At 47.9% G+C, this 15,594-nt stretch overlaps 1 protein-coding gene across 2 annotated transcripts in view; it reads left to right on the plus strand.

The window, feature by feature from the left end:
- The first annotated feature begins 318 nt into the window (after window positions 1-318).
- The window catches only part of ENTREP1 (endosomal transmembrane epsin interactor 1), a 208,633-nt gene continuing 193,357 nt past the window's right edge, over window positions 319-15,594 (plus strand). Inside the window, exon 1 of one of the 2 annotated variants that reach the window (XM_073543712.1) lies at window positions 319-423. In XM_073543712.1, the coding sequence (XP_073399813.1) occupies window positions 334-423 (90 nt within the window). In that variant the 5' untranslated portion in view covers window positions 319-333. Of the gene's footprint in view, window positions 424-564; window positions 1,249-15,594 lie in introns of those variants that run through there. The other variant, XM_073543709.1, reaches the window with a different exon arrangement.

Genomic DNA, 15,594 nt, shown 5'->3' on the forward strand with positions numbered 1-15,594 from the left:
ACAGATTCCCTTTAAGGCTAGCTTCACACTAGCGTTTCACTGACCTGCGTCGGTCTGCACACGCTAAGCTCCGCCCCCGGCTGCGCCTCCTCTCGGCACCTCCGCCTATAGGCGCATGACGCTGCATGCGACCTGCATACCTTATCTTTAGCATTAGGTACGCAGGCCGTGCGCAGGTATGCGTTTGCCGACGCATGCGTCCTTTCGACGATGCGCCGAGCGCACCAAAATGCAACACAGTGCAAGGTCGGCGCACTGTCAAAAGGACGCATGCGCCGGCAAACCTGGACACGACCTGCGTACCCAATGCTAAAGATAAGGTATGCAGGTCACATGCAGCGTGATGCGCCCACAGGCGGAGCGGCCGGCAGGAGGCGCAGCTGGGGGTGGAGCTTAGCGGCGGCCGTGCGCCGACTGACGCAGGTCAGTGAAACGCTAGTGTGAATCTAGCCTAAGGAAAGGGCTACACAGATAGAAATGGTGAAGGTCATTAATATGGGGGCAGTCTTCATCTGATGGTATGTCAGCTTGCCGGACTCTCGGATTAGGATATGAGGTCCTGACACCTTGTGTAGGGTCTCACAAGGGAACAGCTTGCTTTCCCCCCACACCCTCCTTGAGCCAGGGCCAGGATATGTGACACTGGGGCTCAGCTCCCTCCTACTTAGCACTGGAGTTATTTTAAAACTTCCATGTCTGATGGTCGTTCAGAAACAGAGCAGTGGGCGAGGGAAGGGACTGGCAGAGAGGGCAGGCGGGTCGCCCCATGCTGTGCTGCTGAGGTGATGCCATGGTATTAGGGCTCCGCCACCCCGGTCATTCGGCTGAGTATCCGCTGCGCTCAGGTTTCGCCCTCCCCTCAGCGCGGCTCCCATCCCCTCCCCGGCCATGGCTCTGCCTGTGCTACTTCCTGGCTCCTGCTGTCCCATGGCCGGGCTCTCTTCTTCCACGGGCAATGCGGCACCGGTTTCCTCTCAGGACCCTTCCCAGCACCGGGCGCGCAGAGGGCGCGGGGCCCCCCCTAGATGTTCGGCTGCTCCGAGCCTGTGTCCCCCTCCTCCACCGGCCGCGCTCTCCAGCAGGCGCCGGGCTGCCTCGGGGCTGATCCTCCCCGGGAGACCGCTGCTTTCCCTGGGCTTGTTACAGCTCATCCTGGGCTGCTGCACCGTCGCGCTCAGTTTTGGGGCGCTGTCCCTCAGCAAGAGCCCCCAGATCAGGAGCTCGTGTCCCTTCTGGGCCGGATCCTCGGTGAGTACGAGGCAAACACCTGCTGCACCGTCTCTGGGATGTGCTAGTGACACTTGTGCTGTCGTGACAATGCTTCCACTTATGTGTCGGGAGAGGGGTTACTATTGTGATAGTGCTTTACTTAGTTATGGATTGTGATAATAATGTTCTTATATATGTAGTGTGTTGTGTAGCATCCTAATCGTGTTACTTATGTGTCGCCATAGTGTAGAATTATTTATGTTGTGATAGTGTTATTTATTTATAGTCCTTATTTATGTAGTGTAATAGTGATATACATATGTGTTGCGATATTGTATACTTATTTATGTAATAAAATTGTTTTTAACGTGTTGCAATAGTGTATACTTAATTGTATGTTGTGATAATGTTATACCTATGTGTTGTGATAGTATATACTTATTTATGTGTCGTGATAGTCATACATACCGTTATGTATTGTGATAGTGTATACTTATATTATGTGTCATGATAATGTTATACCCATGTATTGTGATAGTGTATACTTATTTATGTAGTGTAATGGTTATACATATGTGTTGCGATAGTGTATACTTAATTGTATATTGTGATAATGTTATACATATATATTGTGATAGTGCATACTTATATTGTGTCATGATAGTGTTATACATATGTGTTGCGATAGTGTATACTTAATTGTATGTTGTGATAATGTTATACCTATGTGTTGTGATAGTATACTCATTTATGTGTCGTGATAAAGTCATACATACCGTTATGTATTGTGATAGTGTATACTTATATTGTGTCATGATAGTGTTATACATATGTGTTGCGATAGTGTATACTTAATTGTATGTTGTGATAATGTTATACCTATGTGTTGTGATAGTATACTCATTTATGTGTCGTGATAAAGTCATACATACCGTTATGTATTGTGATAGTGTATACTTATATTGTGTCATGATAATGTTATACATATGTGTTGCGATAGTGTATAGTTTTTTACATGTTGTGGTAGAGTTAGGCTGTGTGCACAGGTTGCGGATTTGTTGCGTTTCCGCAGCGTTTTTTCCACGCGGAAATGCTCCTGAGACGCATTACTTAATCAATGGCATTACTGTATTGCTGTGCACATGCTGCAGAAATTTCTGTCTTTTATTTGCAGCGGTTTATTCTCCGCAGCATGTCAATTCTTTTGTGGATCTGCAGCGTTTCTGCACCCAATGACTTCCATTGAGTCAGTCAAAGCCGCAGGTGTAAAAGGTTTGCGGCGGATGTGCTGCCAAAAACGCTGCAGAAAAGGAAATGATGTCAGAAGGAAGAAGAGTGTGCGAGTGTCTGCAGCTGTGTGCGGCTACGCCGTCGCCGGTACTGTTAGTCACAACTACACAGATGTCAGCGTGATTCCGCAGCTGACTGTGACCTGCAGCAGTGACCTGCGGTAAAAAGCAGGCGTGGGCCGATGAGACTACTGCTCCCATCGGGCTATGTCTGCCGTCACTGATAATAGTGACAACAGGTCAGGGCCGGACTGGGACTAAAATTCAGCCCTGGCATCTGAAGTTACACAGGCCCACTAGTCACATGGTGACTATATAATATCTTTGTACACTTGTAGTTTACAAGAAGTGAGAGGAGATTAACACGACTATATAACATGTAGTCACAGCTGTGCCCAGTATTTCAGCTCAGTCCTATTTATTGCTTTTAGGTACAGTATTCCTCCCAAATCTCTGTCCCCTTTTGTATGGATGATTACAGAATTCCTGGCAGAACTGCTCTCAATTGGGCAACCAGACCCCTTGGTCATAGCCGCCCCTATCATACCTCCCAACTTTTGAAGAAGGGAAAGATGGACAAAGACTGCGGCGCGCGCAGCACGTCGCTGCAAATTTTGGCCACGCCCAGCCACACCCATTTCACGACTAGTCACACCCATGTCCACACCTAATCGCACCCATTTAGTACTGCTGATCACACTGACTGGTACTGAGGGCACAGTGGCTGGCATTATGGGCACACTGACTGGCACTAAGGAAGAGAGAAAACAGAGAGAGAGAGAAAGAAAGGGGAAAGAAAGAAAGAAAGAACAGTGAGAGACAAAGAAAGAACAGTGGGAGACAGAGAAAGAACAGAGAGAAAGAAAGAGGGGAAAGAAAGAACAGAGAAAGAACAGAGAGAGAAAGGAAAGAAAGAGGGGGAAAGAAAGAACAGAGAAAGAACAGAGAGAGAAAGGAAAGAAAGAACAGAGAGGAAAGAAAAAGAAAGAAAGAGGGGAAGAAAGAACAGAGAGAGAAAAAAGAAAGATTAGAGAGAGAAAGAAAGAACAGAGAGAGAAAGAAAATGAGGGAAAGACAGAACAGAGAATGAAAGAACAGAGAAAGAGAGAAAGAAATAAAGAAAGATTCTACAAAGATACTATAGCAGCCCGGCTCCCATTGTAGTGCCCACCTGAGCCTCCCGGTGCAGGACCTATCATGATCCACTCACATGGCCGGCATCCCCGATTCCAAGGCAGTCCTGCTGTTTGCGCTGTCGGAGGAGGACACAGTGATGGATCTGAAGCATTCCTGGTTCCGTCACAATCTCCTCAAGAAATTATCTCATTTCCGGTCAGCTTCCAGCACATCACTTCAGGTGGAACGTCATGTGTGTGTTTTAAAATGCTCCTCGGGGCTCCGCCGTGTACTCCTGTGTCCGTGGGAAAAGCCCGCTTTGTATGCTTTGTACACACTTGGCTCCGTTCCGTACATCCCGTACACATATGGCTCCACTCCATACACGCGCGGCTCCTCTCCGTACACCTCGTACACGCGCGGCTCCTCTCCGTACACCTCGTACACGCGCGGCTCCTCTCCGTACACCTCGTACACGCGCGGCTCCTCTCCGTACACCTCGTACACGCGCGGCTCCTCTCCGTACACCTCGTACACGCGCGGCTCCTCTCCGTACACCTCGTACACGCGCGGCTCCGCTCCGTACACCTCGTACACGCGCGGCTCCGCTCCGTACACCTCGTACACGCGCGGCTCCGCTCCGTACACCTCGTACACGCGCGGCTCCGCTCCGTACACCTCGTACACGCGCGGCTCTGCTACATCCACACTGTAAATCCTGACCCCACACATACTTACCTCAACCAGCACCATGACAACAGCAAAGCAGAGTCTTGCAGACGGTAGAGGCAAGGCTGAGCGCACAGGACCTGTGATGAGGTCACAGGAGGGGCGGAGTCAGGGGTGACATGATCGGGGGTCTGGACAAAGGCTCCTGATCATGTGACCCCCTGACTCCTCCCCTCCTGTGACCTCATCACAGGTCCTGCGAACAGAGCGAGCAGGCAAGCGAGTGCGACGCTGTGAGTGGCGGGGGGGAGGGGGACTCATGCTAAGGCGAGGATGGGGTGCGAGGATGGGGTGCGGCGTGGCGGCTTATCTCCCTGCAGTGCGGGAGGAACTTGAAACTATCACCGCCATGCCCGCAGAGGGCCGGCGGCAGGAGCAACAGTGGCCGCAGCAGCTGGCAAGCGGCCAGATGATCGGGCGCTGCCTCCCGCGGCCCACGTGACAGCGGCCCAGCGGGAAAATGCCCGGTTGGTTATATTGCCAATCCGGGCCTGCAACAGGTTCCGCTGATGGGAGAGTTGTATCATCTGCTGTCGCCTGGGCTCACAGTTAAAAAAAAAAAAAAAAAGTAAAATTACATACATATTCATATAAAAATCCAGAATGTCCCACGGCGATCTCACATGTAGAACAGTCACATCAGGAGATGTCTGCTGTACTCAGCCTCTGGTGATACACTGACAGGAGATAATTGCTCCTGCAGTGTATCAGCTGATCAGCTCCGGTGCTCTCACTTATGGCACCGCTGCGTGGGAAAGTTCTCACACAGCGGTAGTGCCGTAAGTGAGAGAATTGGAGCTGATGAACTCCGGTGAACTCTCACGTCCGTGCAGTGATACACTGCGGGAGGGATTACCTCCTGTCAGTATATCGCTGGAGGCCAGGTAGAGCGGTCACATCAGAAGATGTGACCGTCCTACATGTGAGATCGTTGTGGGACACTCAGTAAACGGACTATGTTGGACAGGGAGTATTATATGTTGGTTTATTATTTTATTTTTGTTGCAGGAGATGAGGGCGTCAGGGATTAGGTGTTAAGAAAGTATGGTAAATTAAGATTCAATAAAAGGAGTCTATGTGATTATTTCAAATAAAGGACTTTCTCGCTGGGTCTTTACCATATAACTATAGGATTAGTAACGGATAGGGGTCTTATAGACGTCTCTCCTTTACTAAGCCGTGGGCTTGATGTCACCTGACAATATAAAGGTGACATCAACCCTACAAATATGAACCCCACTTTCCACCACTACAGGGCATGTGGGAAAAGCGAGGTTAAGTGCCAGAATTGGCACATCTATAAGATGCGCCATTTCTGGGACGGCTGAGAGCTGATGTTTATAGCCTGGGAGGTGCCAATATCCATGTCCCCTTCCCAGGCTATTAATATCGGCCCTCAGCTGTCTGCCTAGACTTTGCTGGTTTAGTTTTATAGGGGGACCCCATGTCAATTTTTTTCTGGGGTACCATTGTAAACTAGCCAGTAAAGGCTAAGCAAACATCTGTGAGCTGCTATTAATAGCCTGGGAACCTTTAAGGCTAATGGCTCCTTCGCAAAATATTAACATCAGCCCTCAGCCACGGCTTTTCCTCTGATGGTCATGAAAATTCAATGGGAGACCACGCAATTTAAAAAAAAAAATATTTTGAAAAATAAACAGATATTACGTTTCATGCAGATTTTGTGTGTGTGTGTGTGTGTGTGTCTTTATTCAACTCTTTATGTACCGTTTTATTAATGAGGGTATCCGGCTGACACCTGTTCATTGCTAAACCTAGGGCTTGGTAATTATATATATTGTAAAGCAGCGCTCACTGCGTATATTGGGGGACCCTCACTTGGCTACGAGATTTTAGGGTATGTGCACACGGTGCGGATTCTGCTGCGGATCCGCAGCGTTTCTGCAGCTGCGGGTCCGCAGCAGATTTAGGTGCGTTGTACAGTTCTATTGTTTTCAATGGTAAACTGGAAAACGCTGTGCACATGCTGCGGATTTTTCCGCGGTTTACAATCCGCAGCATGTCAATTCTTTTGTCCAGAAACGCTGCAGTTTCACACCTCATCCATTATGAGGTGTAAAACCGGATTTATCTGCGGTTTTCACTACAAAATCCGCAGAGGCAAAAAGCTCCGCGTGCATATAGCCTAAGGCACACAGGAACACTTTCACTTAAATAACAGTCTTTGTGGTTTATTTCTTCATAAATCAATGTCACGGGACCACAAGGCAAACAGTCTTACATCAGACAGATGAATCCTTAAGGCTATGTGCACACGTAGTTTTAGGTGCTGCAGATTTTCCCGTGCGGATTTGGAAAAATCCGCAGGTAAATTTTCAGGTCAAAAGACCTGCGGTTTACCTGCGGATTAGCCTGAGGTTTAGCCCTGCGGTTTCACACCTCTACAATGGAGAAGGTGTGAAACCGCTGCGGATTCCGCACAAAGAATTGACATGCTGCGGATTTGAACCCTCAGCAAATCCGCAGCATGTGCACAGCGTTTTTCAGTTTACTATTGCAAACAATGGTACTGTACAACACACCTAAATCTGCTGCGGACCCGCAGAGCCTGAAACTCTGCGAATCCGCAGCAAAATCCGCAATGTGTGCACATGGCCTAATGTCCATAGCAGAGCTTCGCTCTCTCAAGCCTGTGGGCACACAGGCTATGCCATGTCCAGCATGAAGGCTCTATAGCCTGAACACAGTCTCTTTCTGACTCCAGTCAGTATCACTCACATTTATCAGGGAAGCTGCTGAACTCGGATCACTGTTCCGGACAACGCATTGCTAACAGTTTCAGATCCTCAGCTGGGCGACAGCTTAACCACGCAGAGCCGTCACTGACTCTGCAAACACGGCCTCTCCGTGTGCTGTTCAGGACGTCCGTCCCCACTTGGAACCGTCCAACCCACAGTCCACAAGGTCCAAAGCCTTACCATGTGCTCTTCAGGAAGGTAGCCCACCTTCCAACACATAGGCCTTCCAATCAGGTCCATACACACTCTCCCATGTGACTCAATATGGTCACATTATATGGTTAGTAACCACACCCACAGGTGAGGTATAGATCACTTGGTCATGACCTCACTGCAGGCAGGGTTGGACTGGCCCACCGGGATACCGGTGAAATGCCCGGTATGCCCCTGGGCCCCAGAGAGGAGGAAGAAGGAAAAAAAAAATTAAGGACGCGGGCACTTTAAAACTGAAGGAGGCAGAGGCGTGTGGGCGCATGCACGCTGTCCCGACCCGCCACTAGGACCAGGGCCGGCGGCACTAACACCCGACGATCAGGTAGGCGCTGGGGGCCCTGGGCGAACGGGAGTGGGCTGGCATCGGGGCCCCCTTTAATACTCATCTCTCCTCGTTCCGGCAGCTGCAGTGTCCTGTGACTCTGCAACATCTCAGGACAGAGGGAGCTATGACATCATCACTGCACGCTCAGCCTCTCTGTCCTGAGCGTTGCAGAGTCTCGAGAGACACTGAGTGTACAGGACCTGCGGTGGGAACGGAAGAGCTGAGTACTTGATTTTTTTTTTTCTTCATGTATGCAGGGGGCCCATAATGTGCTGCATGCATGGAAGAGCAGGGGGGCCATAGTATGCTGCATGGAGGTGCAGGATGGGCCATAGTATGCTGCATGGAGGAGTGGGGGCCCATAATGTGCTGCATGCATGGAGGAACAGGGGGGCCATAGTATGCTGCAGGGGGGTATAGTATGCTGCGGGGGGCAGGGGCCCATAATGTGCTGCATGGAGGAGCAGGGGGGCCATAGTATGCTGCAGGGGGGGCAGGGGCCCATAATGTGCTGCATGGAGGAGCGGGGGCCCATAATGTGCTGCATGCATGGAGGAGCAGGGGGTGCCATAGTATGCTGCAGGGAGGGGCATAGTATGCTGCAGGGGGCAGGGGCCCATATTGTGCTGCTGGGGGAGCAGGGGGGCCCATAATGTGCTGCATGGAGGAGCTGGGGAGGCCATAGTATGCTGCATGCAGGAGCATGGGATGCCATAATGTGCTGCAATGAGGAGCAGGGGAGGCCATAATGTGCTGCAATGAGGAGCAGGGGAGGCCATAATGTGCTGCAATGAGGAGCAGGGGAGGCCATAATGTGCTGCATGGAGGAGCAGGGGAGGCCATAATGTGCTGCATGGAGGAGCAGGGGAGGCCATAATGTGCTGCATGGAGGAGCAGGGGAGGCCATAATGTGCTGCATAGAGGAGCAGGGGCCCATAATGTGCTGCATGCATGGAGGAGCAGGGGGGGCCATAGTATGCTGCAGGGAGGGGCATAGTATGCTGCAGGGGCCCATAATGTGCTGCTGGAGGAGCAGGGGGGCCCATAATGTGCTGCATGGAGAAGCAGGGGGGCCCATAATGTGCTACATGGAGGAGCAGGGGAGGCCATAGTGTGCTGCATGCAGGAGCAGGGGAGGCCATAGTATGCTGCATGCAGGAGCAGGGGAGGCCATAATGTGCTGCATGGAGGAGCAGGGGAGACCATTGTATTCTGCATGGGGGGCAGGGGGCTCATAATGTGCTGCATGGAGGAGCAGAGGAGGCCATAGTATGCTGCATGGAGGAGCAGGGGGGCCATAATGTGCTGCATGGTGGAGCAGGGGGCCCATTGTAAGGTATGAAGGAGCAGGTGCCCCATAATACTGTATGGAGGAGCATTTTATGGGGCCCATAATACTGTATGGCGGACTATGTGGTTGCCCATAATACTGTATGGCGGACTATGAGGTGCCCATAATACTGTATGGTGGACTATGTGGTTGCCAATAATACTGTATGGCGGACTATGTGGTGCCCATAATACTGTATGGCGGACCATGAGGTGCCCATAATACTGTATGGCGGACTATGTGGGTGCTCATAATCTTGTATGGCGGACTATGTGGTTTCCCATAATCTTGTATGGCGGACTATGTGGTTTCCCATAATACTGTATGGCGAACTATGTGGTTGCCCATGATACTGTATGGCGGACTATGTGGTTGCCCATAATACTGAATGGCGGACTATGTGGTTGCCCATAATACTGTATGGCGGACTATGTGGTTGCCCATAATCTTGTATGGCGGACTATGTGGTTTCCCATAATACTGTATGGCGAACTATGTGGTTGCCCATGATACTGTATGGCGGACTATGTGGTTGCCCATAATACTGAATGGCGGACTATGTGGTTGCCCATAATACTGTATGGCGGACTATGTGGGTGCTCATAATACTGTATGGAGGAATATGTGGTTGCCCATAATAATAACTTGTTTTAACCAAAGAACCCCATTAATGTAAGCTACTGTAATTATACATCCCAGTTATGGGGGCGCACAGTAGATGTGCAGGAGCCACCTGTGTTTTACAGCCGATGCTCCACTATAATGGGGATAACGACTGACAGATATTTGCATATAATTGTAGGGTGGGCCCCTAGAGTCCAAGGTCAGGGGGGGGGGGAAGTTTGGGGGGAGAAACTGACATTAACCCCCGATGGCCAGAAAAGGAAAAAGTTTTAATCTGAGAAGCCAGATCTGCCACAGATGCAAAAATGGATCGTGACAGCAAGTCTTTGGATTCAGACATATTCTATTCATTTTTCAAGGACTGTTTGAAATTAGAAGCTGGATAAATCTGTTTTTTTATCTGAGAAAAACTGATGAAACGGACAAAAACACTTGATAATGTGATCAAAACCACTGATGAAACTCAGACCATTTTTCTAGAAAAATGTGTCCATTTTTCATCAATATTGCAATTTGCAATCCACTTTTTGGCAATCCACAGTTTTCCCAAAGTAATGTGTGTTCCTACATCAGGGTGAGTCAGACATGTCCCCCTTAAGTGTGCGTTCACACGTTCAATATTTTGGTCAGTATTTTACATTAGTATGTGTAAGCCAAAACCAGGAGTGGAACAATCATAGGAAAAGTATAATAGAAACACGTCACCACTTCTGGATTTATCACCCACTCCTGGTATTGGCTTACAGATACTGAGGTAAAATACTGACCAAAATAATGAATGTGTGAACATGGCCTTAAAGGTGTGTTCTGGTCCAAAATGAAAAGTGTGCAGTCACTTTCGAATCCTCCCAGCGCACACGCACTGTGCGCTACAAGGATTCACCGGTCTCTGAGCTGGAAATGACAGTTATGTATCCAGTGTACATACTCCTGTGCAGACGCCATCTAGTGGGAACAGCATTGTTCGAGGCTGCACCCTTTAGATGGTGCCCACCCCCACTGGATGTGCCCTCTAGCCAGCGTGCCCTCGCTCCATACACTTGTGCGGCTTCTGTTTACTGTTACTGAGAGATCAACCATTTTAATTGATATGCAAATGAGGTTGAAGAACTCTAGTTAGATCTGATAAATGAGGGGAGGTTTGAAAGCTTACCACGTTGTAAGATGCTGGATCAATTTTTCAACTGGAGTTCATCCTGAAGGTGCCTCACCTGCTTGTTATCACAGTGAAATGGTAAGGAAAAAGGGAAGTTCATTGGTAGATCCATGCAGGATATATATAAAATTCATCTTCATTGTAATATACATTGACCCCTTAACAACCGCCGATACGCCTTTTAACAGCAGCAGTTAAGTGTACTTATGCCTCAGCGCCGCTTTTTGTCGGCGCTGAGAAATGTGTATAGTGCCCCCTAGCATCGGAATTTCTCCAGGGTCTTGGCTACCGGGGTTAGCTGAGATCCCAGAGAACATGATTCAGGTTGGTTTTTACAGACAACAGTGTTGTGATTGTTATTAACGGAGACCGCAAAAAAAAAAGTCAGATTTCCCATTTAATTTCTCAGAGGAGAGAGAAATGGGTACCCCCGACCCTCCCCTGGTACCTCCGGTGTCCTGCATTCCCCCGTGAAGTCTCCCTGCCCACGGCGTCGTCTTCCAGCACCCGGCAACAATAGGACATTTTTCCTATTGGTTCATTTTGATCACCATCTGCTACTCACCTTTTATCTCTAACCTCCTCGTTTGGCCTTTCGCAGCTTACTAATTCTCCAATGCATGAAGACGGAAATTCCCTTGATTTGGTCTTCTCTCGGCTTTGTGCAGTGGATGATTTTGCAAACTCCCCTCTCCCGCTCTCTGACCACAACCTTCTTTCATTCTCTATCAAGAACTGCCAGGCTGCTCAGGTCATCCCCACTGTCCAGACTTATAGAAACATACAGGCCATTAACACCCAGAAACTTATGAAGAACTTGCAGTCTTCATTGGCCCCTATCTCCTCCCTCTCATGTCCTGATTCTGCATTGAAGCATTACAATGAAACACTTCAAAGTGCCCTGGATGAATTTGCACCCCCTATAAATAGAACACCACAACGCAGACGGCGACAGCCCTGGCACACGGTGCAAACACGTTTCCTGCAGCGGTGCTCCAGGTGCGCCGAACGTCTGTGGAGAAAATCCAATCTAAACGAAGATTTCATCCATTTTAAGTTTATGCTTAGAACATACAACACTGCCCTTCACCTCTCCAAACAAGCTTATTTCAACACCCTCATCACGTCACTGTCCAATAACCCGAAACGTCTCTTTGACACTTTTCATTCTCTACTCAACCCAAGAGTACAGGCCCCAACCACGGAGCTCCGAGCTGACGATCTGGCCAATTACTTCAAAGAAAAAATTGACCAGATCCGACAGGAAATTATCTCTCAATCACCTCATACCATGCACTTTCCTCCCTCCCCCACTGCATCTAGCTCACTCTCTGATTTTGAACCAGTCACAGAAGAAGAAGTAAGCAGGCTCCTTGCATCTTCTTGCCCAACCACTTGCACCAGTGACCCATTTCCGTCACATCTGCTCCAGTCCCTTTTCCCTGCTGTCACCCCTCACCTAACTAAAATATTTAACCTCTCTGTCTCTTCTGGTATTTTTCCCTCCTCATTTAAGCATGCTATCATACATCCACTACTTAAAAAACCATCCCTCGAACAAAACTGTGCCGCTGACTATAGACCTGTCTCTAATCTTCCCTTCATCTCTAAACTCCTGGAACGCCTGGTCCACTCCCGTCTGATCCGTTATCTCTCTGATAACTCTCTTCTCGACCCTCTCCAATCTGGTTTCCGCTCTTTACACTCTACTGAAACTGCCCTCACTAAAGTCTCTAATGATCTACTAACAGTTAAATCAAATGGTCATTATTCCATGCTAATTCTCTTGGATCTCTCTGCAGCATTCGACACTGTGGATCATCAACTCCTCCTCACTATGCTCCGTTCCATTGGCCTCAAGGACACCGTTCTCTCATGGTTCTCCTCCTATCTCTCCGACCGCTCCTTTACTGTATCTTTTGCCGGTTCCTCCTCCTCTCACCTTCCCCTTACTGTTGGGGTTCCTCAAGGATCGGTTCTAGGCCCCCTCCTCTTCTCCTTGTACACTGCCCCTATTGGTCAAGCAATCAGTAGATTTGGTTTCCAGTACCATCTCTATGCTGATGACACCCAATTATACGCTTCTTCTCCTGACATCACGCCAGCCTTTCTAGAAAACACCGGCGATTGTCTAAACGCTGTGTCTAATATCATGTCCTCACTATATCTGAAACTGAACCTGTCAAAGACTGAACTCCTGGTGTTTCCTCCCTCTTCTAATGTACCTATACCCGACATTGCCATTTCTGTGTGTGGTTCCACTATTACTCCCCAGCAACAGGCCCGCTGTCTTGGGGTCATACTTGATTCCGAGCTTTCCTTTGCCCCCCACATTCGATCACTGGCTCGCTCTTGTCATCTGCACCTCAAAAACATTTCTAGAATCCGACCTTTTCTTACTTTTGACTCTGCAAAAACTCTTACTGTTTCTCTTATTCACTCTCGTCTCGACTATTGTAATTCTCTTCTAATCGGTCTCCCTCTTACCAAACTCTCCCCTCTCCAATCTGTCTTGAATGCTGCAGCCAGGATCATATTCCTCACCAATCGTTACACCGATGCCTCTACCTTGTGCCAGTCATTACACTGGCTACCCATCCACTCCAGAATCCAGTACAAACTTATTGCCCTCACCCACAAAGCCCTCCATAGCTCAGCACCACCTTACATCTCCTCCCTTGTTTCAGTATACCACCCTACCCGCACCCTCCGTTCTGCTGATGACCTGAGGTTAGCATCCTCAATAGTCAGAACCTCCCACTCCCGTCTCCAAGACTTTACACATGCTGCGCCAATTCTTTGGAATGCACTTCCCAGGTCAATACGATTAGTCCCCAATCCCCTCAATTTTAAGCGTGCCCTGAAAACGCATTTATTCAGACTGGCCTATCGCCTCAACACATTGACCTAATCTATCCCTGTGTGGCACAGCCAAAAGTTTTACCATAACCAGGTTCCCCGCATCATGTTCCCACATGCTTTATGCATCCATCAGCCCTCTGTGTCTGTACTGTTACACACTTAATATTATGGCTGGTCCAAACAATCAGGGCAACTGTTACCACCCACCTTACGTGTCTCCCTTTTTCCCCCATAGACTGTAAGCTTGCGAGCAGGGCCCTCATTCCTCTTGGTATTTTGTTATAATCTACTGTATGTGATTATTGTTATGCTGTAATGTCTATTGTCTGTATAAATCCCCTCTGAAATGTAAAGTGCTGCGGAATATGTCGGCGCTATAGAAATAAAATTTATTATTATTATCACTGTGATAGACCTCATCACAGTGATCAAAAGAAAAAAAAAAAGGAAATCAAACCCCCCTTTTTCACCCCCTAAGTTAATAAAAAAATGTATTTATTACTATTTTTCCATTAGGGTTAGAGTTGGGCTAAAATTAGAGTTATGGTTGGGCTAAAGTTAGGGTTAGGGTTGTGGTTATGATTGGGATTACGGTTAGTGTTGGGATTAGGGTTAGGGGTGTGTTATGGTAAGGGTTGGGATTAGGGTTAGGGGTGTGTTGGGGTTAAGGTTATGGTTGGGATTAGGGTTAGGGTGTGTTGGGGCTAGGTTTGGCGTTAGAATTGGGGGTTCCACTGTTTAGGTACATCAGGGGGTCTCCAAGCGCAACATGGCACCACCATTGATTCCAGCCAATTTTGCGTTCAAAAAGTCAAACGGTGTTCCCTCCCTTTGGAGCCTTGCCATTCGCCCAAACAGTAGCTTTTCCCCACCTACGAAGTATTGGCGTACTCAGGAGAAATTGCACAAGAAATTTTGTGGTCCATTTTCTCCTGGTACCCTTGTGAAAATAAAAAAATTGGTTCCAAAGTAAATTTTTTGTGAAGAAAGTAAAATGTTCATTTTTTCCTTCCACACTCCTCCTGAAGCACCTGAAGGTTAACCCTTCAGGTGCTTCAGGAGGAGTGTGGAAGGAAAAAACTTTTTGAAGGTTTTGTACATCTTGAGGGGTGCAGTTTTTAGAATGTTGTAACTTTTGGGTATTTTCTGTTATATTGACCCCTCAAACTCACTTCAATGATTTCTCATTTTTCCAACAAAATTTGGTCTACTTTTAACCCTTTAACGTCCTAGCAAAAAAAAAAAAAAATTATGTTTCCAAAATTGTGCTGATGTAAAGTAGACATGTGGGAAATGTTATTTTATTAACTATTTTGTGACACCACTCTAATTTAAGGGTACAAAAATTAAAAGTTTCAAAATTTGCCAAATTTCCATTTTTTCATAAATAAACGCAAGTTATATTGAAGAAATAAATTTTACCACTAACGTGAAGTACAATATGTCACAAAAAACAATCTCAGAATCCGTGTGATACGTTAAAGCGTTCTAGAGCTATAACATCATAAAATGACAGTGGTCAGAATTGTAAGGCTGGGTTCACACGGAGCGCTTTTTTTCCGTTTTTGCAGCGTTTTTAAACGCGCGATTTTGCCGCGAAAACAAAAAAAAAAAGGATCCTATGGCATTCAGCACATGCTGTGCTAATGCTGCGTATTTTCCGAGCCGGAATTGCATCGCGGAAAAATACGCAGCATGTTCATTCTTTGTGCGGAATCACGGGAAAATCCGCACACATAGGATTGCATTGTTCCGCTTACTTTCCATGTGGCTATGCTCACCATGCGAAAAGTAAGCTGAATATTTGCGGATGGTACCCAGGGTCTGGAGGAGAGGAGATTCTCCTCCAGGCCCTGGGTACCATATCCCTGATAAAAAAAAAAAAGAATTAAAATAAAAAATCATGTTATTATCACCTTCCGGTGTCCCTCGCAGCGTCACCAGGCCTCAGCGATGCTCCCACCAACTCCCGTTCCTAGGGA

This window comes from Dendrobates tinctorius, unplaced genomic scaffold (genome assembly GCF_039654945.1).
Source record: "Dendrobates tinctorius isolate UK_male_01 unplaced genomic scaffold, ASM3965494v1 ptg000134l, whole genome shotgun sequence".
NCBI lineage: Eukaryota > Metazoa > Chordata > Amphibia > Anura > Dendrobatidae > Dendrobates > Dendrobates tinctorius.